Source organism: Cetorhinus maximus, chromosome 32, assembly GCF_964194155.1.
Source record: "Cetorhinus maximus chromosome 32, sCetMax3.hap1.1, whole genome shotgun sequence".
Taxonomy (NCBI): Eukaryota; Metazoa; Chordata; class Chondrichthyes; order Lamniformes; family Cetorhinidae; genus Cetorhinus; species Cetorhinus maximus.
In genome coordinates, this window is record NC_135910.1 from 2,834,844 (window position 1) to 2,855,310 (window position 20,467).

At 50.4% G+C, this 20,467-nt stretch overlaps 1 protein-coding gene and 1 long non-coding RNA gene across 3 annotated transcripts in view; one reads left to right on the forward strand and one right to left on the reverse strand.

Annotated features, from left to right (window-relative positions):
* The window catches only part of LOC144671378 (synaptosomal-associated protein 25-like), a 91,982-nt gene extending 78,416 nt beyond the window's left edge, over positions 1–13,566 (forward strand). For both annotated transcript variants that reach the window (XM_078533252.1, XM_078533253.1), the window contains exons 7-8: positions 4,923–5,067; positions 6,385–13,566. In XM_078533252.1, the coding sequence (XP_078389378.1) occupies positions 4,923–5,067; positions 6,385–6,453 (214 nt within the window). In that variant the 3' untranslated portion in view covers positions 6,454–13,566. The remainder of the gene's footprint in view (positions 1–4,922; positions 5,068–6,384) is intronic.
* Positions 12,403–15,595, reverse strand: LOC144671379 (uncharacterized). Its single transcript, XR_013573927.1, has 2 exons — positions 15,492–15,595; positions 12,403–12,703 (listed from the first exon to the last, which is right to left on the reverse strand). It is a non-coding gene; the product is annotated as an uncharacterized LOC144671379 (long non-coding RNA).
* Between the last annotated feature and the right edge of the window lie 4,872 nt (positions 15,596–20,467).

Genomic DNA, 20,467 nt, shown 5'->3' on the forward strand with positions numbered 1-20,467 from the left:
CCAGCATTCTCCCAGGGACTTCGGTATGGGGGATGGGAGCCTCCAGCTGCGGGGTGGAGGGCAGCAGGAGGTACCGATGGGGACGAAGGAGATTCCCAGGTGAACGTGCTCACAGGCAAGGCTCGGTGGAGTCACTCGGGGTGTGAACTCAGGGCGCATGTGGTAGGAGGGGATGGTTAAGGTTACAGGGGGCAGAGGGAGCTGGCAGGGTGGGAGGGTGAGGGTTTGACGGTGTCAGATGAAGGAGCAGCGAGGGTTGTTAGTCGGGGAGATAGACACGGACACGGGGTGGGGTAGTAAGGAGGAGGTCGGGGAGGTCAATGTGCACAGGGTTGGGATGTTCAGGAAGGTAGGGAACATGCAGGTTCACCTGGACATCCTGGAAGGAGAAGGGTTCGGGCTGGAGGGTGATGGTGGGGAGGTTGAAGGTGATGCCAGGAGGGTCAATGGCGATGGGAGAAAGGACATGGGTGACCGGGGGAGGGAAAATGGTCGGGCAGCTCATAAAAAAGTGACCACTCCCATAGTTCTCAAATCGAAAGTGAGTGGAGCCTCGTGTTGGACGGGCACAGGTGCTGCATGAGAATTGGGTCATTGCACGGGAGGAGATGCCGCTCAGCTCAGATGGACAACAGAAAGGGAAGCACAGCAGCAGTAATGACTTTGCTAAGGACCAGTAAGATGAGTTTGATGGATGAAAGCTCCACGTGTGTGGGAGAGTGAAGGCTCCGCGTGGGGAGAGTGAAGGCTCCGCGTGGGGCAAGTGAAGGCTCCGCGTGGGGAGAGTGAAGGCTCCGTGTGTGTGGGGAGAGTGAAGGCTCCGTGTGTGTGGGGAGAGTGAAGGCTCCGCGTGGGGAGAGTGAAGGCTCCGTGTGTGTGGGGAGAGTGAAGGCTCCGTGTGGGGAGAGTGAAGGCTCCGCGTGGGGAGAGTGAAGGCTCTGTGTGTGTGGGAGAGTGAAGGCTCCGTGTGTGTGGGAGAGTGAAGGCTCCGTGTGGGGAGAGTGAAGGCTCCGCGTGGGGAGAGTGAAGGCTCTGCGTGGAGAGAGTGAAGGCTCCGTGTGGGGAGAGTGAAGGCTCCGTGTGTGTGGGGAGAGTGAAGGCTCCGTGTGTGTGGGGAGAGTGAAGGCTCCGCGTGGGGAGAGTGAAGGCTCCGTGTGTGTGGGGAGAGTGAAGGCTCCGTGTGGGGAGAGTGAAGGCTCCGCGTGGGGAGAGTGAAGGCTCTGTGTGTGTGGGAGAGTGAAGGCTCCGTGTGTGTGGGAGAGTGAAGGCTCCGTGTGGGGAGAGTGAAGGCTCCGCGTGGGGAGAGTGAAGGCTCCGCGTGGAGAGAGTGAAGGCTCCGCGTGGGGAGAGTGAAGGCTCCGTGTGTGTGTGGGGAGAGTGAAGGCTCCGTGTGTGTGTGGGGAGAGTGAAGGCTCCGCGTGGGGAGAGTGAAGGCTCCGCGTGGAGAGAGTGAAGGCTCCGTGTGTGTGGGGAGAGTGAAGGCTCCGTGTGTGTGGGGAGAGTGAAGGCTCCGTGTGTGTGGGGAGAGTGAAGGCTCCGTGTGGGGAGAGTGAAGGCTCCACGTGCGTGGGGAGAGTGAAGGCTCCGCGTGGGGAGAGTGAAGGCTCCGCGTGGAGAGAGTGAAGGCTCCGTGCGTGGGGAGAGTGAAGGCTCCGTGTGCGTGGGGAGAGTGAAGGCTCCGTGTGTGTGGGAGAGTGAAGGCTCCGTGTGCGTGGGAGAGTGAAGGCTCCGTGTGCGTGGGGAGAGTGAAGGCTCCGTGTGCATGGGGAGAGTGAAGGCTCCATGTGCGTGGGGAGAGTGAAGGCTCCGTGTGCGTGGGGAGAGTGAAGGCTCCGCGTGGGGAGAGTGAAGGCTCCGCGTGGAGAGAGTGAAGGCTCCGTGTGTGTGGGAGAGTGAAGGCTCCGCGTGGGGAGAGTGAAGGCTCCGTGTGTGTGTGGGGAGAGTGAAGGCTCCATGCGTGGGGAGAGTGAAGGCTCCGTGTACGTGGGGAGAGTGAAGGCTCCGCGTGGGGAGAGTGAAGGCTCCGTGTGCGTGAGGAGAGTGAAGGCTCCGTGTGCGTGGGGAGAATGAAGGCTCTGTGTGCATGGGGAGAGTGAAGGCTCCGTGTGCGTGGGGAGAGTGAAGGCTCCGCGTGCGTGGGGAGAGTGAAGGCTCCGTGTGCGTGGGGAGAGTGAAGGCTCTGTGCGTGGGGAGAGTGAAGGCTCTGTGCGTGGGGAGAGTGAAGGCTCTGTGCATGGGGAGAGTGAAGGCTCTGTGCGTGGGGAGAGTGAAGGCTCTGTGCGTGGGGAGAGTGAAGGCTCTGTGCGTGGGGAGAGTGAAGGCTCTGTGCGTGGGGAGAATGCTTGCATGAGGCCTTGAGAGGTCCTGCCACAGACCCTTCTTCTTGCAGATTGTCGTGAGGTTGGCTGCAGGCAGGAGACCTGCTGGGGGGCTGGTGGGAAGGGGTGCAGGCAAAGCCTTTAGGGGGAAGCTGAAAGGAAACAGGAGACAATATGCAGTGAGTGAATATATTTGCAGACGTGGAGGCCCCCTGCGGAGTTGTTTGCCCTCTTGCCTTTGGTGTCTTTGGCAGACACCCTCTTTGAGGGCTCCAAACACAACTGTCCCCCCGCCTCTCACTGACTCTCCATCCTGAGTTAGTAGGCCGCTTCCAGAGGCTCATCAAATGACTGGGACTGGGCAGGTGGCTCCTTTCCAGCAGCCCTCCGAGTGCCGGGGATCTGGCCTGTCCCTGCCTCCGACTGCTGCGGGGACGTGTCGGTGAGGTGTTCCCCAGAAAGTGAGCCCGAGCCTCATCTGGAGATGTCCCTCGCCGAGGTGTGTGTCTATGCACTGCTGGAGAGTGCGGGTGTACCCTGTGACAGTTCTTCACCATCTCCCTCCTCAGACGTGGCCTAAGGGCTGGGAGTTCTGGTGATGTTCCTTTTGGGCCTCCATAAGGTGCCAGTAAGATAAAGAATGTAGTTTTAGTAGACGAGGACATGAGGAATATAAGACTTCATGTCGCTCACTGTAACTTTCAGGATGTGATGAGTTCATGGAGGAGTGATCCGTACTGGATTGCTGAGACAATCCGATCTCCTCTTCCCCACAGGAGCGATCCCTGTCCTCCCCAGCGGTCTGGGCTGCAGCCTTCTTGAGGCTAGTGATGGCGGCCATGTCCATCCCACCCCCTGCCCTCAGAACTTTCCTGCCTGCTGCGGGTAAGCTTGGCCTGGACGAAGACACAAGAAAGGCAGGTGAGGAGAAGGGGTGGCTCTTAGGTCAGCAAAGATTCAGGCCTCCTGTGTGTGGTGAGCCCTCCCCAGCAGGTTTGAGGATAGAGAGTGTGCAACATGATAGATGGGGGTGATGGTGATGTAGAAGGTTCCTTTAGTCTGTCAATGCTGATATGTGTCCCCTGGTAATGGTTGTGTGAGACCCCTGAAGAGAGCAGCCGTTTGAGTGCATGGTGACATGATGAGAGTTAGACATTGGAGGGAGCTGAAGGATGAGATCATTCATCCTCTTCTTGCACTGAATCTTGTTCTGACCTTGCACTGACCTCCTTGGCGATGGCCTTCCAGGCCTGGGGGTTGAAGCTGGTTTACTTCCTGGAACCGTCCCTGGGATAGAGCACACCCCAATGCACCTGCACCCGCCTCTGATAAAGGCCTGGAGAGGCGTCATGTTGGATGCTGGCTGCTGCCTCCTTCTTGTGCATGGACCACATCAGTAACAGTCTCCCGGAAACAGGTGACCTGCAGAGACTGGGATGTACGTGTTCGACTGTTGTTTAAGGAATAGATTACAAAAGTAGGGAGGTCATGTTGGAGTTGTATAGAACCTTGGTGAGGCCACAGCTGGAGTACTGTGTGCAGTTCTGGTCGCCACATTATAGGAAGGATGTGATTGCACTGGAGGGGGTGCAGAGGAGATTCACCAGGATGTTGCCTGGGATGAAACATTTAAGTCATGAAGAGAGGTTGGATAGACTTGGGTTGTTTTCATTGGAGCAGAGAAGACTGAGGGGCGACCTGATCGAGGTGTACAAGATTATGAGGGGCATGGACAGGGTGGATAGGGAGCAGCTGTTCCCCTTAGTTGAAGGGTCAGTCACAAGGGGACATAAGTTCAAGGTGAGGGGCAGGAGGTTTAGGGGGGATGTGAGGAAAAACTTTTTTACCCAGAGGGTGGTGACGGTCTGGAATGCGCTGCCTGGGAGGGTGGTGGAGGCGGGTTGCCTCACATCCTTTAGAAAGTACCTGGATGAGCACTTGGCACGTCATAACATTCAAGGCTATGGGCCAAGTGCTGGTAAATGGGATTAGGTAGGTAGGTCAAGTGTTTCTCACGTGTCGGTGCAGACTCGATGGGCCGAAGGGCCTCTTCTGCACTGTGTGATTCTGTGATTCTGTGAAATATGGCGCCCGGACCTTTGACCCCTCCAGCCGATGGAGGGACGGACAAATCAGCTCCAGACCCGCCAGGTGATTGGGTCCGATACTCACCTGTGCATAATTAATAAGGTTCCAAGCCCAAAATCGGACGTGGGTTCTCCCCATTCCGGCCAGCGGGGTGGACACTGTCGAACCTGCCCATCACTGCACTTAGTCTCAGAAATGGAAAATTCCACCCGTCATGTTTTAAATGTTAAAATCGCACCCTGAACGCCATCAGTTCAATGAAAATGCCATTTGACTGGTTTTAAATTTCTTTTAAAAGGCAAGTTTTGCTTTTGCTGACTAACCCGACCCAACCTCTATGGATATCTACAGCTCACCAGTCACCTGGGCTATTGGTCCTCACTCACTCATGTTAGTTGTTCTGTTCTGGCTGTTGAGTTTGGTGCATTGCAGTCAAACTAAAGGCACCCATATGAGAGGCACCTGGGGATGCTTCCGAATTCAACATCTCACCTTAGGCAACTTGTCTCATTCCAGAGTCACAGAAGATGCTCGAGAAAATGAGATGGAGGAAAACCTGGATCAGGTGGGCAGTATCATCGGAAACCTGCGACATATGGCGCTTGACATGGGCAACGAGATAAGCTCCCAGAACACCCAGATTGACCGGATTGTGACCAAGGTAATAATAGTGAGATTGGCGGAACGTTTTGTTTGAGATAGTGGATCAGAACGTCTGGTATGAGATATTTCTGTAATGTAACCAGAGTTTCAAATAACATTTTATGACCAATTGACTTTAGGTGCATCCCTCAAACATCAAACAATGTTGGGCCATTATCAGATTAGGAGCTAGTCGTTCAAATAAATTCAAGTTTGAGTTCATAATGTTGATATATTGATTAGTTGAGTTTGGGAGTGTCAGACCATATCCAGTGCAGTCAATGGGAAGCCTTGTTGCTAGCTGCAATTAAATACCATTAAAACGTTTGTACATCACAATGTCCCGACAATTCCTGTGGGATAATTCATCAGACAATCTGCTCTGTGGATGTTGGTTGATGCTTAAATGTTGGTCTGCTCTTTAAATGGTGCTATCTGAAAACTGGCATCTCTGGCAGTACAGCACTGCCTCACTACAGCCGGAAGTCTCAGCCTGAATTATGTTCTCTTTGCATTTGTTAAAAACCTAAGCAACAACTCCTCCATTTTAATAATTGCACTTTGAGATGCTCAATTTCCAGATGTCAGATGTATTTTCCACAAATGCCAATTAATTGGCAAAGTATTCCTAGGTGTAGGTCAGAGGTTTCCTATGAACCTTCCTTGGAAAGACGAGATATTCCATCATCCAGAGTAATCTTGTATTAAAAACTCACTCACTTTTCCAGAACCACATTATCCAACTCAAGGTCACAGGGAGTCAGAGCCTATCCCAACAGGCAGGGTACATCCAGTCCATCACAGGGCACACACCCTCACACTAAGAGGTGATTCACCATAGCCAATCCACCTAACTAGCATATCTTTGGACTGTGGGAGGAAACTGAAACAGGCAGCGGAAACCCACACACACTCACTCAGACAACACGCAAACTCCACACAAACATCCGAGGTTAGGATTGAACCTGGGTCCCTGGAGCTGTGAGGCAGCAGCGCTAACCACTGCGCCACTGTACCTACTGCCCTTTGTAACAAAACTATAGCCGTTAAAGATAGAAATAATCACACAACAGCTTTGACTGTTAAAGTGCCTTTTTAATGGAGCAAGCATTACAAGATGTTTTACAAGGGGTGCGAGTGAAATCTGGACATTGGGCAAGGATTGGAAGAGGAGTTAAGAGAGTTGACTAGAGATTTGGGTTTGGGGGTGAGATGGGAAAGGAAAACAAGAGGGAGTGAATGACAGGATTGTAGGGAACGATGGCAGAAGGTTACATGGGAGAGTTGGGTATATACACGCACACAGCTCTAAACTCCACATATTGCTCTCACCCAGGGGGATATGAACAAAGCCCGCATCGATGAAGCCAACAAACACGCCAACAAGATGCTGGAAAGTGGCTGAAGGGAAGCAAACCTTTCACCCACCCTGCTCGCACTGCCAGATTCCCCCATCCCATTCTCCATTGCAGCATCCGAAAGGTCCTGGAGGGGCAAGTCCCTGTTGCTGTGATAGGAAACCACAAGGTTCAATATCTTTCTGTACATTTTAATTTATTTTATAATTTCTCAGTGTAACAAATTGTTCCAGTTGTGGAAAGTGTATTTTTTTAAATGTGAATTTGTATTAATGCCTGTCTAAAGAGTAAATGGAGTGTATTTAGTTTTTTAATCTTTGTACTTGTCAGTGGTTTTTTATGTTTGAGTCTTTCTCTGTAATTGTGATAAAAATGGGCACATACTGAAAGCGAGCTCGCAAGACACAGTTGAATTCTGATAAACACCCGGCAGATCCTAAGACCTTTTCTAGCCAGAGAACCGCAAATCCTGACGCCTGTGATCTATTAGCCAAATAATTCACTGGGATGCAAGACCATAGACCAGGAGCCAAACCCCAGTTGGACGGTTCCTGTTCTAAGGCCACGGCTCCCACAAACTGGCTGGGACGAGAAATCTCCAGCACATTCCGGGTGGCATTTATCCTGCACAAACTATGCTGGTTGCCAGAGTTGCTTCCCTGGGTGCCAGAGATTTCTCTGCCAGTCCCATTCCATCGCTGAGTACACCCTCTTAAAACTCTTCTTAACTTCTGCCAAGCAATATTATGTAGAAATCAGGATTCCTTGTTTACCGCGAAAGGGGCTAGGAATTGAGACGGTAGACTGGGGTTCCCCAGGTTTGGATCGGATGAGTGTTTATTAGGACACAACTGTAGTTGTTTATAATAAAGAGACAGCATCTTCCCTGGTAACCTGCTCTTTCTCGGCTTAGGGGATTTTTGGATGTGTGTGCCTCAGATAATCCAAGTATTTGGAACATGGGGGTGAAAATCAAGGCCTTTCTTATTGTACCTTTGCATTCACCAAAAGCCAATAAAGCACAAAGACCTGGCGCCATAGACTTAAGACATTCCGGCCAATTTTTTTTTGGCAAACTTGGGAAGGGGGGGAGTTGGAAAGATACTGAGGGATGCGCTGAGGAGTGTCCACACACCTTAGCACTTCCTCCACGCTTAAACCTCCCCCTTCAGTTCCCAGCTCCCAGATTCTGTGGTGTCGACGATACATCTAATTAGATAGAGAAGCACATCCCCCGACGTATTTTCTGCTACCTCCTTCCTTCGATCATTGGACACGGGAGCCTGCTCTCTTGACACACCAATTTGGTGTTCTGCACCTGCAGACGAGAATTTTTGAAAGGAAGCTTTGGAGGCTGCGCCATAGAAAAACTCATCTCCAGCCCAACCTTATCCAGGGGTACCTCCTGAGCCAGTGGGGCCCACGTCCAGGGAGAGTGGAATTTCCACACACAAAAAAGCAGACAACTCTACCCCTTTAAGAAATGTTCCCAGTACTTGTGTTTCTCTAAGTTACTTCAGAATAGTTAACGTTCAACGTTCACAGCAAACTATTTCTTAAAATGCTGAAGTTAACAAACGAAAGGTCCCAGGGAACAAGAGGCCTTAGACCGTTCTGTTCCGCATTGTAGAATGAAGCCCCTGGAAAGTGGAATCCTGTCTCTTTGTTCTTATTTTAATACAGTTGTTTTATACAGTGAGGGGGATGCTGTCTCTTTAAGTGCTCGTTTACTTGTCAGTTCACTGTTACTGTGGTTACCTGATGGTTTTCTGCACCAATGAAAGCATCACAAACATCTCTTTGCAAATGCCATCACACCCTGACCCCTGACCTCTTAACCCGTTGGCCTTGCAAGCGATCTGCATGCGGCCTGTGTGAAAGTATAAACGGCTTTGTCTGTCCCCCCACCCAGCCCACCTCAGCTCCCGTACCACCATCAGCAACATCGCGGTGAGCAGATGGTTTGTTACCACTTTCCCAGCTCCGAGATCTGTTCTTCCTTCGATAACTAAAACTATGCATTCGCTAGTGTTGCATGGCAGTGTTTGACCCCATCACACCCCGACACTGCTCGCAGGGTCAGAATTGCAGCACCTCGGTTTCTGCCTGTGTTCACTTTATTAATCTGTACCAATACTGAATTGCAACTGGGCTCTTAAAGCAAACTGAGACTTGGAGGGAGTTTGCTCTTAGGACTTCACCTTACAAAGACAATTCTTTCACCGTTTGTGTTGAATGTTGATGATCTTTTCCTCGCCTCACTCCGTCACTGTTTTGTGGCTCCATGACACAGTGCGGCCTGTTTTGCTGTGTCATGGCTCTGAGGGTTAACCGTGCGTTTTGTGGATTTCCCACTCACTGTTCCACTCCCAGAATCTGGAGAACTTTAAAAAAAATTATTTGTTCAAATCAGGAGTCACGTGACCCCCCGAGCTGCCCCTTGGTCGATCAAGAAAGTGGGCAGGGTGGGTTCTGATCGGTGGGAGGGATGGATGTCAATCTCCTGTTTTCACCAATAGAAAGGGTGGACTCAGTGAGGTGTTAATTCATTGGAACATATCCACCCGGCAAAGGAAGAAGCTGCGCCCAGTCCATCTTCAACATCGGGTTATTCACAAAACCCAGTGTAACATCATTATTCGTGTGAGGCCACGTTTTGTTGCCCACCCCTAATTGCCCTTGTGAAGGCGCTGATGAGTCGCCTTCTTAAACCACTGCAGCCCACGTGGTGTAGGTGCACCCACAGTGCCGTTAGGGAGGGAGTTAAAGGATTTCGACCTGGTGACAGCGAGAGAGCGGTGATATACTTCCAAGTCAGGACAGTGTGTGACAAACTCATCAGGCCCTGACTCTTGGCTCTGAGGATGTGCCACCTGATGGAGGATTAAGTCTGAGATGGAACTTACTGTCCACAGGGACATCCCAGGATGCACGGCCTGGACAAAGCAAGATGGCCGCCCCTGACTGAGACCCTGGAAACAAACTCTGACTCATTCTCAGTTATATCACCACCGGAAAAATTATTGACAAACATTTTGCTTTATGCCCAAAAGGTTCCTATTTCACATTTAAATTTATCACTGTGAAAATATCAACTTAATTTGGCTCTGTGCAGTTCAGTGTGAAAGAACTGCTCTGCTACCAAGGGCCTATTGTAGGCAGTACTGACCCTGTCATATAGTCACTATATTGACAAAAGGGCTGCAAATCTAAGATAATGAGGGGAAAAATGGGGAAGTTACACAGTACGTTTAGTGAAGAGGAAGAATGGGTTGGTGTTTTATTAACTCCCGGGTGGCCATACTTTCCTGCTTGGGTCACCAGCTGAGGCACTGTTTCTACGTCAAACAATATCCCCAGAAGGCAAGGAGATACACAATGAATGGTCGGACCCTAGAAAGTACAGACGATCAGAGGGACCTCGGTGTACATGTCCATAGATCCCTGAAGGCAACAGAACAGGTAGATAAGGTGGTTAAAAAGGCAGATGGGATACTTGCCTTTATTTAGCTGAGGCATAGAATATAAGAGCAGGGAGGTTATGTTGGGGCTGTATAAATCGCTAGTTAGGCTACATCTGGAGTACTGTGTGCAGTTCTGGTCGCCACATTATAGGAAGGATGTGATTGCACTGGAGAGGGTGCAGAGGAGATTCACCAGGATGTTGCCTGGGTTGGAGCATTTCAGCTGTGAAGAGAGACTGGATAGGCTAGGGTTGTTTTCCTTAGAGCAGAGAAGGCTGAGGGGGACCTGGTTGAGGTACACAAAATTATGAGGGGCATAGATACTTGAAACGCCATAGTAGGAAGGCTAGGGGCTAAGTGCTGGAAAATGGGATTAGAATAGATAGGGGCTTGATGGCCGGCACAGACACGATGGGCTGAAGGGCCTGTTTCTGTGCTGTATAACTCTACGACTCTATGACTCTAAGACTTTCAGGTTCACGAAACCCATTCTCTGAATAAATACCCTAATTATTAAGGACTTTGTGGGTTCAAATCAGGAGTCACGTGACCCCGAGCTGCCCCTTGGTTGATCAATAAATTGGACAGGGTGCGTTCTGATTGGTGGGAGGGATGGATGTCAATCTCCTGTTTTCACCAATAGAAAGGGTGGACTCAGTGAGGTGTTAATTCATTGAAACATATCCACCCGGCAAAGGAAGAAGCTGCACCCAGTCCATTTTCAACATCGGGTTATTCACAAAACCCAGTGTAACATAAGTTCTGACTTCTTTTCCCTTTCAGACAACATTCCCCCCCCACCCCCAAGTTCTTATCTGTGCCCTAACCTTTCCCCAATTAGTATTAACTGCTTTTAATCACAACTAGAACATGTACTCAATTATAGAAACATAGAAACTAGGAGCAGGAGTAGGCGATTCGGCCCTTCGAGCCTGCTCCGCCATTCATTATGATCATGGCTGATCATCCAACTCAATAGCCTGCTCCCGCTTTCTCCCCATATCCTTTGATCCCTTTCGCCCCAAGAGCTACATCTATAGGTATAGATTGTCACAGCATTTGCAGCATTAACTTGAAGGACTTTAATTTACGCAGAGGTCACGCTCTGTTGCCACAGTGTGTGTGATCGACCACCACACCCCCACCAAACTCCGCTCCCCACTGAATCATAGCTCCAGAACCGCGCGCAGATTTCCTGTGAAACCCGGTTGGCAGATAAAACGGGGCCTGGAGCCAAAATACGCGAGTGGCGGGAATCGCTGGTAACTGGCTAGTGAGCGCAGCCAGATTGGGTGGTGCGGCTGAACCTTGGGCTGCGCATCTCGATTTGATTTAGAAAATATGGTCACCCTAATAATTTCATCCTGGGCCTGGGCCCTGTCCTTTCAGAAGCTGTAGATTTCCTGTAATCTCAGTCCGCACCATGCTGTCGAACCTCCGGCAACTACTGCCACCAACAGGCACAGTAATTACTGTAAATACAGAGCTGATTGGGCACGATTTATTCTTGAATTAACATTCGAAATACTAATAAAAGGGAAAATGACGGGCCTGCATAGCTGGGGGTGGTCTGTAGCCAGTTGACCGTAATAAGGGAACAGCTGTGGCAAACTCCTCCTCTCAGTTTAGCTTGCTTTAAGATTCTATAATAAAACGTTGTTCGTGTGAAATAATTACCTTTCATTATGAAGATCTGCTGAAAATCTAGTGTAACAACGTCAGCAATTTAAAAATGAATAAGCACGGATGAAACGCTCGAATGTTTGGGTATGACTTTGTTTCTAAGATGTTGCAATGTCACTGGTTAATTATGGGGTGATGGATGCCTTAAAGGCACTTTTTATTGGGAACTGGAACAGCTTCGCTTTTGATGGGCAACTTTAAAGAGGGGAATTTAAACCCAGTTTGTTGAAACCGTTCCTGTTATTACTTTACTTGCTGTCTCTTCCTAACTACTGTGAGTGTTTCTGACCTGTTCCTCAAGCCCTGGGAGAGTGCTCCACGCCTCACGTAACCCGGGTTTGCCATGGCGCCTTTCCCCTACTCTAATGAACGTGCTCTCATGGGGGCTATGGTTGTGTAGTGATTGTGCTTCAGGGCTGGTAAGCGAGAGGCCAGGGCTGCAGAAGCCATCATGGCCAGTTAAGGATTTGAGTTCAGTGTGTATAAGCAGTCGGGATTAGCGATCGTGAAGCTGTTGGATTGTCATCAAAGACCCAACAGGTCCTTTAATGTCCTTCAGGAAAGGGAACCTGCCGTCCTTTCCCAGTCTGGTGACTCCGGACCAACATGGTTTCCTCTTACCACCGTCTGCTGTCTGACATGATCCAGACAGCCACTCAGCTGTATCAAATAAGGCAGCTGAGGATGGACAATGAATATTGGCACGTCAGTGACCTTCACATTCTGGGAATGAATGTTTAAAAAAGCTGATGTTACAGCAGGCTCAAAAGTCCATCCCGAATCACATCATTCTAAACTCTCTAACTTATTCCAGAAATGAAAGGGCCTTGTCTCTCTCTCTCATTTATGTTTTGTTATAATTTGACCTCAGGTTTCACTCCTCTTGCCCTGCCTTCCAGCCCTCTACACCTTTCCCCTTCACCCTGGATTACACGATAGTCTAAGCACATAGATGTCTCCATGGTAACTAGGGTTGCTAACTGTGATTAAAAGTGTTCTTGGAGGTATCATCACGTGACTTACCCCCACACTCCAGCCACTAGTTGGCCAACACGTGTCGGTGCAGACTCGATGGGCCGAAGGGCCTCTTCTGCACTGTGTGATTCTGTGAACACGTCCATCCTTGTGACGTACGGCCTTCCTACGCCAACTGGATAGCAAAATGACTCATTACCCAATTGGATGATGCTGGACTGTCAGCCAAACAGCCTTTTCCCCCCATTTTCAACACTTCTGTATCAGCTAAAGAGAAATGTTCAAAGAAAATTTAAAAGAAACAGTGTTTTTTTAATGGCCCGATGATTTTTCTCCCAGGTTGCTCACAGCAGTGTCTGGATCTTCAATTCCTGGAGACTCCAGGCCAGTCCTGGAGGGTTGGCAACCCTAATTAACTGTCCAAAATCCTGTTTTGGTCCCATTCGGCCAGACCCTGTGAGGCGTGCTTGATCTCTCAACATCCTTCAGACTGCAAAGCGTTTGAGGTTATGTGTAGCTGCTGAGGGCTGTTCAGCCTCTCCGTTCCTGGTGGCCTGTAGTTCAAAACTTCCTTAATTTGAAACAACAGCGATGCTGATCCATTGACTGGTGGCAGGGTCTCTCCCCCAATGGCGGGTGCTGGGTACAGGTGTATGTATCATTGCTCAGCCTGTGCTCTAGATGGCTCTGTAGTTACTTGCTGACCGACAAGTGGCTTAACCCCAAAGATTTTACAGGGCCATTGTCGGGCCGTTGGTAAAGAGCAATGCATGGTTGATGATGGGGAAGGGGGTGCTGTAGATGCAAGTGGATGGAAACTATTGGGCGAAGATGAAAGTGCCATGAGAAAAGGAACAAGCAGGAAAGGTCAGTGTTAGTGGGGGAAGGCTGTAGACCCAGTGATTTGATGTAACCCTTCCCATTCTTCCCCAAAACCTGGTGATGGGAGTCTGAGACTCTGTGTAATTTTGGTTGCAATTGTCAGAAACTGTATCATCTGAACCAAAATAAAATAAACCTGTGGGTACTGCAATGTGATGCTGTTTACTGAGTAACTCTGCAATGTGATGCTGTTTACTGAGTAACTCTGCAATGTGATGCTGTTTACTGAGTAACTGGAACAAGGGGCTGGCAGTAATGGATTACAAACTTGCCTTTCACCTTCTGGAGCAGGGATGTCATCTCCAACTGGACATATTCCTGAAAGGTTCATCGCTACCTCCAACCACCCCGCTCCCATCAAGCAGCCTTTTGCTTCTGACATCACAACCGTGACTACACTCACTTCATTGGCTGTAAAGCGCTTTGAGGCGCCCGCCAATCGTGAAAGGTGCTATATAAATGAAAATCTTCCCCTCCTCCCCCCCCCGACTCCTGCAATATTTTTGTAACTAATGAGCAGCACTGTTCAAAGAAGATGACGAGAGAGAATGATTTTGTAATGATTTTCTTTTCCCTCTAGGAGGTTGATTCCTGGAGAGTCCAGGACAATCCTGGAGGATTGAAAACTCTACTCTGGAAGCTTGTCTTTGCCTATAGACAGAGATGAAGGTTTCCTTTGTCTTGCGTCCCAGATGGATGAGTTGGATCACTCAATCCAATTTCAGGTGTCCTTGGATCCACAACATGTAGACAAACCCTAGGGGGGGGGTCTACGTTGACAGGATGTTAAAGATGCAACAGTCTTAAAATAACCATTTCTTTTAGTGGCAAACTCGATTTGGGAAAAAAAGCACGTGATTGACGCTCTCACCTCTGAGTCAGAAGGTCATGGGTTCGAGTCCCAGGGATTCATGCACATGACCTAGGCTGACCTCTACGCAGTGCAGCACTGAGGGAGTTGTCTGCCCTCCCCAATAGATCCCGTGCCACTCTTTGAAAAAGAGCAAGGGAATTCTGTCCACTATTGTAGCCAGGGCAGGAGTTCAGACTGTCCAAGGGCAAATATAGAACTGGTTTCGGGAGAAGTTTCATCACGGGGAGTCAATGGTGTAGTGGTAATATCAGTGGACTTGTTCTGGGGACATGGGCTCATATCTCAACATGACAGCTGATAGAATGTAAATTCAATTAATAAATCTGGAATTGAAAGCTAGTCTCAGTAATGGTGACCAATGAAACTATCACCGATTGTTGTAAAAACCCATCCAGTTCACTAATGTCCTTTAGGGAAGGAAATCTGCCGTCCTTACGTGGTCTGGCCTACATGGGACTCCAGACCCACAGCAATGTGGTTGACTCTTAACTGACCCTCTAAAATGGCCCAGCAAACCACTCAGTTAAAGGGCAATTAGGGATGGGCAACAAATGCTGGCCTTGCCACTGACACCCACATCCCATGAAAGAATAAAAAATAGTGATGAACAAATTGAACTGAAGTTGTTCAAGGACTCGTTGGATCCTGCGCATTCATCTTGTGAAAGGAGCCAATCAGCTCTTAATTGGCTATGCAGATGTGAGCCATCCAATGAAAAGAGACCACTGGCTGGAGTGTCACAGGTCAGGGTTTATTGGTGCAGGTTTTTGGTTATTAAGAAAGCGAGGTGAAGAGTCAAAGAGTTTGCAAAGTGTAGGAAGGTGAGCCAAGTCGCCAGTGGGAATCAGATGTGAGGGTGGAAGAATAATAGAATGTTCTTTAAGGGTAAATGTGCTGCTGACCTTACACATTCCAGACTTACACATGATGAACAGCCCCATGGTGGAGTGCTAGAGGCTACTTGCCATCCATGGAATGCAGTTTAAAATGTTAAAATAAAAACACTCTTTGTATCTTTAATATACTTTAAGCATAGTGCCTGGGTTCAGATTAGATTGGTTATGTTACTGGACTAATAATCCCGTGAATGTGAGCGTCAATACCACCACAGCTCTTCAAGAATATGAATTCAGTAAAAAAAAAATCTTAAATCCGTAAATAACCGGTTCACTGAGGCCCTTTAGCAAAAGAAACCACCTGTCCTTACCTGGTCTGGCCTATATGTAACTCCAGTCCCACACCAATGTGTTGACTCTTGTTTGTTTGTCAGAAGGTTGTGTTGGGTAAACTGAGAAGAGCTGTGGCCCAAATGGTCACCTGACCCCCTAAAATTTCCTGTGTTACCCCATCCGCAAGAATTGGTCAAATTAAATGACATTGTCTATCCCATGGCCAGTGAATTGGATCCATCCGGGTATGAGGAGATGGACAACTCAATGCGGCTTTGAAAACGGCTGTTAGAGTTCATTCCCCACTGTCCCCAGGTGCCGAGGTTGCTGCCTACTCTTCTCTTCTCCTCTGTGGAACTGGTTCCTGTGTTTGACATCACATTTCAAACCCATGACGAGCTGTGACTGCTTCCGAACATGGGGTAGAATTTTTGGGTGGGCAGGCGGCGGCGGCGATTGGCTGGGGAATGGACCATGGACCGCGATCGGCCCCTGACCGCGATTCCACACCGGCTGTGCCAATTAACGGGCGTGAAACGGGCGCTGAAAGGCTCAGCGCTGCTGGGGTGGGGGTGGGAGGAGGGCGAGAGCTGAAGTCAGTGCGGGTTTGGGGGGATCGCGGAGGGAAAGCACCTTGGAGGCAGAGACCTGCCTCCGGGAGAATTTAAAACCCGGAAAAAAATGTCCACGTCTCAGGATGAGTCACCTCAACATACGGGTGGTGAAAACTTTTTCAAAACATTTTAATTTTTTTCAAAAACGAATCACGGAAACACGATCCCGCCCCTGGATGAGGTTTCCTCAGAAATGCAAAGGCTGCCTGGCCGATTCGCCCGTCCGCCAACTGTAACGTTGGACGGCCAGCGAAAAATCCCTCTCAATTGCTACTTTAATGGCCTCTTAATTGTCGGCCGGCGCCCTGCCAACTCTTACACACAGACCCGCTGACCGAAATATATCGCGCGAGTCTGCGATGACATTGGGACGCTCGCTTGACATCATCGCGCGTTATTTCACACTCGAGCGTGTTGGGCGCCCGCTCGCATACCGAGTGGAAAATCTTGCCCTTGGTCTTTGGATTTTGTTTTCAGCCAATCCCTCCGAATTGTGGCTTTCTTAAAATCTGACCCACAGCCTGAAAATGGATGTTTTAACTGGGAACAGTTTGAATCTTTCAAGAAATGTCTAGGCAGGCAAGTCAAGACAGAGAGAGCAAAGGTTCAGGGGTCAGAGTTGTGACTGAAAGGCCATTGACCACCCCCCCACCCCCCACCCCCCCCCCCCCCCCCCCACCATGGGGGCTATAGCTGCAATGTGAGTGGGATGGAGCTGAGACAACAATGAGCTCTCAGAGGGAGGGGGAGGAGAGGGGGGAGGAGAAAGCTTCTCAGCGAGATGCCTTATCTGCTGAGGGGGCTCCGAGACTTCAGCCTTTCAGCCCATCATGCCAAGCCAAGCTGGGTGAGAGGGTCTATCCACCACACCGGTCTCGTGACTCCATTCCGCAACCCAACCCAACCACACATGATCAGCGCGGCTACACTGAGAGCCACACTGCCACGCCCAGCATCCCAGAGCTGACCATTGAGGTGCTGAAGCGATGGTTCCACTACCTGCACTGTTCCTGGAGAATCCTGCAGCGCCCATCGGAGTGTGGTGAACCTCCACAAGCTGAGCATCCAGAGGGCCCAGGCCTTGCCTCCCAGGGACATGGTGAGGAGTGTGGGAGGCAGCTGCCCATCCCTGTCCTGACTGGGCTGTCTCTCATTGCCTCATTTGACCACGGCTCCCATGACCACAACCCCAAATCCCATTGTACAAATCCCATTGCCACACCTTTCCATCTCCTCTCTCATGGGCCATCACAGCATGGCTTGGGCAACAATCCTGAAATAAAGCCACACAATGACCATTCTGAACCATCATCACCCAGCAGAGTGTCCCCAGTGTCTTTATAGAAGCCAATTGGTCACCTTTGTGCGCTCCATTCTGCCGTGTTTTCCAAACTGTGGGTTAAGACCCCCGGTTGGGGTCACACAAATTGCGAATGGGGTTACGGGCACCCCCTCCTCTGAGACTGCGCCCGGCACTAGCACGGAGTCCAGACAGTGTCCGGCCCTACCCTCACCCTGTGTCTGTCTCTGTATCGAAATCGGACCATCCTGATCTCCTCCCTATTAATGATGTGAAATAAGCTTGTTCAATGGAAAATCAGGTGATCCCTTCCTCCATTGAACCTTTCACTGGATCCGGCCTGAGCACCTGCTTTCCTCCCGAACGGCCCACCAGCTCAGGCTGGAGTGTGAGCTGGGGCCTGGGCTGTCACAGCTGTGATTGGAGTGGTGGGGGGAGAGGGTCTGATTACAGTGTGTGGGTGGGGGGAGGGTCTGATTACAGTGTGTGGGTGGGGAGAGGGTCTGATTACTGTGTGTGGGTGGGGGAGAGGGTCTGATTACAGTGTGTGGGTGGGGGGAGGGTCTGATTACAGTGTGTGGGTGGGGGGAGGGTCTGATTACAGTGTGTGGGTGGGGGAGAGGGTCTGATTACAGTGTGTGGGTGGGGGGAGGGTCTGATTACAGTGTGTGGGTGGGGGAGGGTCTGATTACAGTGTGTGGGTGGGGGAGAGGGTCTGATTACAGTGTGTGGGTGGGGGGAGGGTCTGATTACAGTGTGTGGGTGGGTGGGGGAGAGGGTCTGATTACAGTGTGTGGGTGGGGGGAGGGTCTGATTACAGTGTGTGGGTGGGGGAGAGGGTCTGATTACAGTGTGTGGGTGGGGAGAGGGTCTGATTACAGTGTGTGGGTGGGGGGAGGGTCTGATTACTGTGTGTGGGTGGGGGAGAGGGTCTGATTACAGTGTGTGGGTGGGGGGAGGGTCTGATTACAGTGTGGGTGGGGGGAGAGGGTCTGATTACAGTGTGTGGGTGGGGGGAGGGTCTGATTACAGTGTGTGGGTGGGGGAGGGTCTGATTACAGTGTGTGGGTGGGGGAGAGGGTCTGATTACAGTGTGTGGGTGGGGGAGAGGGTCTGATTACAGTGTGTGGGTGGGGGAGAGGGTCTGATTACAGTGTGTGGGTGGGGGGAGGGTCTGATTACAGTGTGTGGGTGGGGGAGAGGGTCTGATTACAGTGTGTGGGTGGGGGAGAGGGTCTGATTACAGTGTGTGGGTGGGGGAGAGGGTCTGATTACAGTGTGTGGGTGGGGGAGAGGGTCTGATTACCGTGTGGGGGTCGGGGGGAGAGGGTCTGATTACAGTGTGTGGGTGGGGGAGAGGGTCTGATTACAGTGTGTGGGTGGGGGAGAGGGTCTGATTACAGTGTGTGGGTGGGGGGAGGGTCTGATTACAGTGTGGGGGTCGGGGGGAGAGTCTGATTACCGTGTGGGGGTCGGGGGGAGGGTCTGATTACCGTGTGGGGGTCGCGGGGAGGGTCTGATTACAGTGTGTGGGTGGGGAGAGGGTCTGATTACAGTGTGTGGGTGGGGGGAGGGTCTGATTACTGTATGTGGGTGGGGGAGGGTCTGATTACAGTGTGTGGGTGGGGAGAGGGTCTGATTACAGTGTGTGGGTGGGGGGAGGGTCTGATTACTGTATGTGGGTGGGGGAGGGTCTGATTACAGTGTGTGGGTGGGGGAGGGTCTGATTACAGTGTGTGGGTGGGTGGGTGGGGAGGGGTTGATTACAGTATGTGTGTGAGGAGGGGTGAGGAGAGGGGTTGATACAGTGTGGGGGTGGGGAGAGAGAGACTGAAACCCTCAGTAGAAAATTAGAAGTTTATTTGATTTGCCTCATTAAAATCAACAATGTCAAAACGGTTTAATGGAAACCTTTATTGTGATGTTGCTATCGATTAGCAATGCTGAACGCAAATGTGAATGTTAATAGTATCCACTGCTTCCTGGTCAAGACCCACGAGCAGGAAGAGCTCAGATGAAATGATAGACTGGTGAGTACATAAATTAATAACATTTTTACAAAATACTGCAAAAACATAGATTTTCATATTTATACAATGCATTATCTATTGATTGTAAACGTTAATAATGACATATTGGATGTTACTCAGCTGTTTTATCGCATGTTCTGTTTTTGTTGGTGTCTGGGGTCACCTTAACTTTCAAGTGTTAAAATGGGGTCACATTGGAAGATAGTTTGGGAAGTTTTGCCTTAGCAACTGTTCTGCCTTTGGTGTTCCCAGTGCTCCAATATAATTAAAGCAAAATACAGCTGGTGCTGGAGACATGAAATAAAAACAGAAAGGGCTGGAAAAATTCAGCATCTGCGGAGAGAGAGAGAGAGGGAACAGCTGGAATTTTCCATTTATGAGGCTGTGTGCGGTGGTGGGCGGCTTTGCTGGCACCCACCCCGCTGGCTGGAATGGCGGGAAATCCGTGCTTGGAGGGTCATTATGCCCAGGCGAGTATCGGGCTGAATCACCCGGCGGGTCGGGAGCTGATTGGTCTGCCCACTGTCAGCTGGCGGGGTCAAAGGTCAGGGCGCCACATTTAAACACCACTTCAACACATAATCTCGTTCTCTCCAGTCCACCTTGTCTTCAGGACATGGGCAGAGACGTCTTCCATCCACAAGAAGCAGGACGAAAGCCTCAAGCAGAAGGCAGGGCCCCCCGCTTCACCCACCGGGCCCTCCAGGCCTCGGTCAGAGGAGTGTGGGCACACAGGCATGTCCTGTATCCCAGGGATGGTCCCAGGAAGCACAGCAGCCTCACATTTCTGGCCTGGGAGGCTGTCGCAGAGCAGGTCAGTGCAGCTGGGAACCACGCCTGAAACACTATCCAGCGCAGGAAGAGGGTGAATGATCTCATCCTCTCCACCAGGGTAAGTCATCCTTCAGCTCCCTCCAATATCAAACTCTCATCGAGACACCATGCACTCAAACGGCTGCTCTCTTCAGGGATCTCACGCAACCATTAGGGGCAGGACACATATCAACACTCATTCTCTCACCGAGACGTTCACATCTATCATGTAGCTCACAATCCATCCTCTGGCCCTT